This window comes from Oenanthe melanoleuca, unplaced genomic scaffold (assembly GCF_029582105.1).
Source record: "Oenanthe melanoleuca isolate GR-GAL-2019-014 unplaced genomic scaffold, OMel1.0 S432, whole genome shotgun sequence".
NCBI classification, from domain to species: domain Eukaryota; kingdom Metazoa; phylum Chordata; class Aves; order Passeriformes; family Muscicapidae; genus Oenanthe; species Oenanthe melanoleuca.
Genome location: NW_026613081.1, coordinates 1 through 8,012, shown reverse-complemented (window position 1 = coordinate 8,012; position 8,012 = coordinate 1). Strand labels below are relative to the sequence as shown.

General features: G+C 51.0%; 1 protein-coding gene across 1 annotated transcript; it reads right to left on the bottom strand.

Annotated features, from left to right (window-relative positions):
• Nucleotides 1-352: 352 nt before the first annotated feature.
• On the bottom strand, nucleotides 353-3,205 carry LOC130266985 (olfactory receptor 14J1-like). The gene is made up of 2 exons (XM_056516234.1): nucleotides 3,159-3,205; nucleotides 353-1,483 (listed from the first exon to the last, which is right to left on the bottom strand). The coding sequence occupies exon 2, from the start codon at nucleotides 1,458-1,460 to the stop codon at nucleotides 480-482; it is 981 nt and encodes a 326-aa protein (XP_056372209.1). The 5' UTR covers nucleotides 1,461-1,483; nucleotides 3,159-3,205; the 3' UTR covers nucleotides 353-479.
• Between the last annotated feature and the right edge of the window lie 4,807 nt (nucleotides 3,206-8,012).

The window sequence follows — 8,012 nt, the reverse complement described above, 5'->3', positions numbered from 1 at the left end:
GCCAGCTCCTGCACAGCCCGTGGCACCTGTGGGACTGCACTGACAGCCCTGCCCCGGGCTCTGCCGGGCTCTGGGCCAGCAGAGAGGCCGGGCAGGGCTGGCCATGGCCGGGAACAGGCCCTGAGCCCCGCAGGAGGATGGAGCTGGGCCACAGCCAAACTCAGCCCAGGGCAAACCTGGGCTCAGCAGCCAGGGCTGGCAATGTCTGGGGACAGAGGCTGGCAGTGACAAATGTCCTGCTCTGTGCCCTTGGTGGCATGCACGGAGCAGCCTCCTCTCTCGAGCACACCTGTTGCCAGCTGAAGAATCCTTGCAAACCTGCACAGTCAATAGTTTTGGTTGTGCCAAATTATTACTCAAAGGAAACAAATCAAAACCATATTAAACATTCATGAAGAAGGGGAACAGAAAACTACAGTTCATTGATCAAGGGTCTCCAAAATAAGGAAAAAAAATTCAGTAAGGACAGACTGGGCCTGTCATCTTATGAACTGGAAGCCATTCACAGTAGGAAGCAGGCAGTCTCTGCCTTCTGGACAGCATCGTTCACTCACCTTTTTCCTCAGGGCATCCTTGAGATCCTGATTCCTCAGGCTGTAGATGAGGGGGTTCAGGGTTGGAGGTACCACTGAGTACAGAACTGACAGAGACACATCCAAGGATAGGGAAGACATTGAAAGTGGCTTAAGGTAGGTAAAAAATGAGGTGCTGATAAACAGGGAGACCACAGCCAGGTGAGGGAGGCAGGTGGAAAAGGCTTTGTGCCGTCCCTGCTCAGAGGGGATCCTCAGCACGGCCCTGAAGATCTGCACATAGGAGAGAACAATGAATACAAAACAACCAAATAACAGAAAAGCACTACCCATAAGAAGCCCAAGTTCCTTAGTGTAGTAATTTGAGCAGGAGAGCTTGAGGATATGTGGGATTTCACAGAAGAACTGGCCCAGGGCATTGCCCTGGCACAGGGGCAGGGAAAATGTATTGGCCGTGTGCAGCAGAGCATTAAGAAAGCCACTGGCCCAGGCAGCTGCTGCCATGTGGGCACAAGCTCTGCTGCCCTGGAGGGTCCCGTAGTGCAGGGGTTTGCAGATGGACACGTAGCGGTCGTAGCACATGACGGTCAGGAGGAAATACTCTGCTGAGATAAAGAAGAGAAAGAAGAACACCTGAGCAGCACATCCTGAGTAGGAGATGTTCCTTGTGTCCCAGAGGGAATTGTGCATGGCTTTGGGGACAGTGGTGCAGATGCAGCCCAGGTCAGTGAGGGCCAGGTTGAGCAGGAAGAAGAACATGGGGGTGTGCAGGTGGTGGCTGCAGGCTACGGCGCTGATGATGAGGCCGTTGCCCAGGAGGGCAGCCAGGGAGGTGCCCAGGAAGAGGCAGAAGTGCAGGAGCTGCAGCTGCCACGTGTCTGCCAATGGCATCAGGAGGAAGTGGCTGATGGAGCTGCTGTTGGACATTTGCTCTGGCCAAACATGGGGACCTGTTCATGGATAAAGGACAGTGACAAGTCAGCAGAGGCTGCTTTGAGCCAGACCTGGTCAATTCTGTGTATGCTGTGCTGCTCTGACTCAGCCTCCCTTGTTTCTGCTCTGGGAAACTTTCTCCCAGGTCCCTGACTGAGCTCCAGTTGTGCTTTCTGAGAGCTGCAGGACAAGCCAGGCCTGTGCAGGGGGCTCTCTAGGAGCCATCCCTGCCCTGCCACCGTGGGTTTGTGGCTGTGTGGCAGAGGGACAAGACTGGATATTCAGGATTCCTCAACGGAATCCCTTCTAAAAGGCTGCTGCTTCTGCATTCCCACTTCTAAAGGGCATGGAGACCAGGAAGGAATTTTAGCTATTATTTTCCTGCCCACACATCATTCCTGATTCTATGAGGACACAAATCCACAGCATTTCTGCTGTACTCACAGTTTTCCACTGAGAGAAGTGAGAGGCAAAGGATTCCCTGTGGCTCAGGGCAAGGTGAGGGTCTGGATGGGCTTGTTCCCAACTGCCCTGGGTTTGCACCTTTGGCTGCAATCAGAGTACAGTCACACTCCTGTGTCACCCTGGGATAGGCCAGACCCTGCCCAGAGCAGAGGGACCCATGAATGTCTCACCCTCTCTAAAGGTCTCTGAGCAAGATCTCAGCACCCCCTTCTGCCAAGGACACTCGCGGTTCCCTTGGTAAACCCAACAGCATTTCCTCAGCTGTGGCATCTTTGCACTTCCCTGTGGGACACTCAGGGAGATCCGAGAGGCTCTGGCACAGATTTGCACCCAGGAGGGCAGCTCAGAGCTTGGAAGGACACAGCAAGGAGACCCCCAGATGTGCCCATGATGGGATCTCAGGGAGGGGGCTCAGCTCATTCCCCTTTCCCATGGACTGCTTTGCCCACAGCCCCACAGGTCACAGGGAAGCTTGGACACCCCATTCCCATGGACACCCCAGCCTGGCAGGAATCCCAAGGGCAGTGCCTGACTCAGCTGCTGCAATCCTAGAGCCTCCCTGAGAGCAGCAGATTACAATGACAGTATCAGAGGAGTGCAGAAACAAGAGAAGATGTTGTGGTGCTGTGCCTGGGAGGGCAGGGCAGAGACAGCCAGGCACTCAGGGCAGTGTTCCTGTGCCCAGCTGTGCACAGCACCTCCCACACACCAACAGTGCCCTCCTGCCCCCAGCATTGCTCTGTTCAGCCCCCTCTCCTTCCCTGAGCATCTCCCTGGACCTGGACATTTCCCTCCTGAGAGCTGCCCTGTCCCTGCCAGGCTCACAGAGCCGATCCCACCCTCTGTGCCCTCACCTGCCCTACAGAAACCTGCCTGTCTGCAGAGCCCTGCCTGGGGCAGGGTCTGTCTGCAGGTGGGCAAGGGCAGCTCAGGAGAGCCCTGCTGGGCCCTGCAAAGGGGATGCTGGTGCTGCCCAGGGCTGGGGAGTGGCTGAAAGCTCCTTGGGAGGCTCCAGCAGAGAGACTGACCACCCAAAGTTACAGATCCGGACTCTCTGTAAATATTCAAACATTACTTTGCAGATCCTGTGTGTCCCTTTCAACTCAGAATGTTCCGTCATTCTCTGATTACAATTCCTGTTCTGCTTCTCTCATCCCCCTGTTGTCTATAATCAAAAGAGAAAAAAACCCTTGCAACACCGTTAGAACAGTAAAGTAAAAACCAAACCTTTATTGGAAGCTTCCAGGTGTCCCAGTGGGGATGAGGCACATCCAGCCCCCAAATCCAACAATCTATTAGGGTTGATTAACTAGGATATTTAACAGGAACATAGGAACATCCATTAGGAGAGTCTGTTGTGCCTGTTAGATACCCTTGAGTCAACCCTTGGAGAAGGTCTAAGGGCTTCTTTGCTCCAGTTTTGTTATGAATGCTCACATTCTGGGTAAAAAAAAAAAAAAGTTCTTCTTGTAGGAACTCTTCCTGATAATAAGACTATACAGTATTTCAGGAATGTATTTAGAAGGTCAGCTTATTGTTCAAAAATCTAAGAGAAAGGTTAGGAAATGTACTAGAGTTAATTAAGGATTACAGTTATTTAAGTATATAATAGTAGTTTAGTAGAGTTACTTAAGGGTTTAATAGAGTCAATTAAGAATTATAGTCTTATAACTATATAATAATAATAGTTTACAGAGCTATGAATATAGGAAAAATGTATAAAAAGCAGAAAACTTTTTGCCATCACCCGAAATTTCTCACCCTGCTCCAAGGAGGAAATTTAAAACACTCTCAGGAAAGCTCCTGATCTTTACAGCAATCCCAGGTTTACCTTCTTTCGGGAACTGTCATCCGGAGCTGTGCCCAGGCCGGTCTGGAGCTGGGAGCAGTCCTGCCCCACCCAGCACCTCTCAGCAGCAGCACCTGCCCTGCTCAGGGTTGCTCCTTGCCCCCACGGCTTCTCCCCCAGCGCTGGGAGCAGCTGCCCGGGCTGGCTGAGAGCTGTCCCTGGCAGGGAGCAGTGTCTCTGCCCCAGCACAGCGCCCTGGGCTGCAGGACCCTGCTCTGCAGGACAGCCCTGGGCACCCCTGGCTGCAGCCCCGGCTGCTCAGCCCTGCAGCAGAGCCTGGACACAGGGAGCTGCCTGGGGCTGTGCCTCGGGTGCTGCAGCAGGGAAACCCAGCCCTGCCCTAGAGCCACATCCCCTGCACTGCAGCAGCTCTGAGACTCCTCCTGGAGGGTCCTGAAAGCTGTGGGATGTGCCGCTTCAGGAGATCCCTGCAGCAACTGCAGCTTATCTTCCCACAGCCACAGAGTGGCTGTTTGAAACACTGTGAGGATTTCTGCTCTAGTGAGCCCTCAGTGAGCTCTGCTCTATGCTCCCAGCCCAGGCTGAGTTTAACCCCTCTGTAGCTCTGTGCTGTGCCCGGGGTGGCTGCAGGCAGTGCCCCAGCCCTACTGGGCTGTGCACAGGAGCTGCTGCTGGGCAGAGCTGTCTCTCTGCAGTGCTGCCCTTGCCAGGAGCTGCCTCTGTGCCAGGAGCCCAGCCCAGCTCAGCAGCACAGACACAGCACAAGGATTTTAATGACCCTCTTGGGGGTTTGGTGCTGAGGCCCTGAACATCAGTCATCAAGAGGGAGCTGAAGAAACCTCTCAAGAACTCCAAGTCAGAATCAAACTCTAAAGATTCTTGAAGTTTTAATGGATGCCACTGGGGGGACACAACTGAGAAAGTGTCCCCAGTTCCTCCAGGGAACTGGAGAGAGTGGTAACAGGAGGGGAAAAGCAGAAGCCAAATCTTGGTGCCCTGGGGCACAGCAGGGTCTGTGCCACCAAGGGCTGGGAGGAGACACCTTGTCCTGAGGCACTGGGGCCTCCTGGCACAGCCCCAGCAAGGCTGGGCACTGTCACCCCTTGTGCTGCCCTCAGCATCTCCCCACATCCCAGTGGCCTCAGGGATCTGCTGGGACCAGTCCCTGGGGAGCCTTGGTCAGGAATGGCCCTGGGGACTCTTTCATGCTCCCACGGACTGCAGGTTTTTCAAAGGACTTTGGGTTTTGCTTTTGCCTTGGAGTCTCTGAGAACTTTGTGCAATCATGGCCTCCAATTATCTGCTTTAATTAGTCTCTTGAGAGCCTTTGTCAGGAACAACACTCAGTGGGGCTCAATGCCTTTAGGTGCTTCAGATTTTAATGTATTGTCCTTTTTCCTTTTCTCTCTCAGTCTCTGAGAAGATTTTGTGCAATCATGACTTCCCATTTTCTCCTCCAAGAAGTCTACGAGGAGACTGTGTTGGGGATGGACCTCAGTGGGACCCATTAATGCTTTGAGACACTTTGGGTTTTTCTTCTGACTTGGACTCCTGGAAAGGTTTGTGCAATCTCCTCTCAGGCCTTGAGTTTCCAGGGCTCAGCACCAAATGCACCATGGGGCTCACTGGGATCAAGCAAGTCCTATCAAACTATGGCTCTGCCTTGATTTTTCTCTGGTCTAGTACAGTTCATTAGGAAGTTTTTCAACTCCATTTATGGAGAAATACTTCAAAGAGCTTCTAAAAAATATGTATTCTTATATTAGAGGGTGTCTTTTATAGCTATTCTCTTTTGGGAAGAGGTGATTGCAGCATTCTGTGATTGATAATAATCCAGGGTGTCTCCTCAGGTCGTCTGGCCTGCTCAGAGAAGCTGTGCCTTGAGGTCTGACCCAGTGTGGACAACCTGGCTCCACACTCCCCAATCCCATCCTGTCTGTCCTCCCTCACCTGGGACCTGCTTTGCTTGGAGAACTGGCTGCACTCAGGCAAACAGGGTTTTTCCCTTTTCTATTTTTGAAGCAATCTAAAACTCCTGAGTTCCCCCACTACAAACAGACACCATCCTTAAGGGTGTGCCAAGCTCAAGCTGCCACCAAGGAGGTTTCTCTTCCCAAGGCACAACCCTGCAAGAACTGTTTTAGACCTTTGGACTCCTCAGTTCCACGAGGCTTTGCTGTGTCACCATGGCCCCTTGGCTCTGTGAGGTTCTGTAGTGTCACAGTGGAGATTTGGTTCCAGGAGGCCCTGCTGTGTCATAAGGGTGTCCTTGGTTCTGTGGGGCCCCATGGTGTCATATTGGCCCTTTGGTTCCATGGGGCTGCACAGTGTCACAGGGGTTTCCTTTTCCCTATGGCAATCAGCAGCAAACCCCCCTGGCAGGGCCAAATGCCTGGGAAGAAGGAGGAGGGGGACATTTGGAATGATGGTTTTCACCTTCCCAGGTAGCAGTGATGTGGGGTGGGGCCCTGCTGTCCTGGAGATGGTTGAACAACGGCCTGCCCATGGAAGTGGTAAGAGACAACAACCTCTGTCCATGGAACTACAACAGCAGGGAAGTCAGGGAGAAGGCTGAGCTTAAAAGACTGTCACCAGCACAGAAAACATCAATCTGGAAGGAGAGATGTATGATATTGTCTTTACAAATCATTTCCTGAGTGAGGGATGAGTGTTAGGGTCTTTGAAATTTGCCATAATTTTTCTACTGCCTTTGGGCAGCAGGTTTATTACCGGGAATAGAGAGCTTGGCTCCTGAAACAGACAAGGGTCTGCACAAGGCTGAACTTCAGGGGAAAATGCCAGGTTCAAGGGGGATATGGGGCAGGTGAGTCAGAAAGGCTGTACCTTCCCTCTACCTTGACCAGTGGGGAAAGGAAGAGGGCAACATGCAGCCAGGAGTTTAAGATAAAAGGAGGCTGCACCCTCTGAAACCTTGAGAGAGAAAAGCCTGCAGGAATGTCCTCCAGTGAACTCTCTCTGTTTCTTCAAATAAATTGGAAGGACTCCCCTGTCTCATTTTTGGACATAAAGCTCTGGCATTTGTGGATTTTCCTGACAGTGACAACATGGAATCTCATGGAACCAAGTGTCCAAACTTTCATGGTGCAGCCTCATAGAGCAGTGGAGACCAGTGTGTCAAGATGGGAAGACATGGAACAAGGCTCCACTGTGACCCAGCAGGGCATCATGGAATGCACGAGATCATTCTGACGGAATGGACACCTATGGAACCAAGTGCCCACTGTTTCACAGTGTGGCCTCATGGAATGCTGGAGACCATTGTGCTGCAATGGAAACATAAGGAATAAAGGCTGCTCTTTGACCCAGCAGGGCCTCCATGGAATCCAAGAGACCACTGTGATGCAATAGAACCTCAAGGAATAAAGGGTCAATTGTCAACACATCAGGCTCTGTAAAACTAAGGAGAATATTGTGATGCAATGGATTATCATGGAACCAAGGCCCCATTGTGACAGAGCTTGGCCTGATGGAAACCCAGTGCCACTGTGACATGTCCAGCCTTGGAGGAAGCAAGTGTCCATTGTGACACAGCACAGCCTCATGAATCACAGGAGAGCACAGTGACACAATGGCATCTTGGGAAGCCTGCATTGTTAAAACCTCTATGTTCACGGACAAAACTCTCTAACTAGTTAAAGTTAGAAAGTGGTCTGTTTATTAAGATGCCAGCGGGCTGCAAGGGAGTTGTCCACTTGAGACATGGCAGCCTCATACAAGGTTCCTTGCCTTCTATTTATTTCTCAAAATCTTACATTCTATGCATATACAGAACCCCAGCACCTCTCATCCCAACTCCGTATTAAAGTGAGGCTATTAGTCCTTCACGTGTGCACAATTCTACTCTTGAGTTGGATAAGTGGTCTCAAATTGGGTCAGTGGTCTTGAAAGATGAAGTAAGAAAAGTCTTCATCAGGTCTCCTTGACCTTTTGGCACAATCTAAGGTCCTCTGCTTCGTGATAGATTGGTATGAAGTTCAGGCGTTAGCCATTGTTCTACTGGTTTCAACCTGTTCTTACAGTGGTTCACTTACTCCAGCTCTTTCTATAATGAAACTGAAACAAGCACATAATTGGAAACAAACCTCTATTATCTTTAGTTTAAGCATCTAATAATCATTAACCTAACACTTTTATCTAACTTACACCCTGATCAATATGAATTGCTTCTAACCCACTAAAATTTTAACTCTTTAAAATATGATTCAAGCCAAGTGTTAATTGTAAACACAGTGGGTACTCATGAAGCCAGG

Excerpts from the sequence above, each read along its gene's own strand:
- LOC130266985 (XM_056516234.1), bottom strand. The coding sequence starts at position 1,460 with ATGTCCAACAGCAGCTCCATCAGCCACTTCCTCCTGATGCCATTGGCA.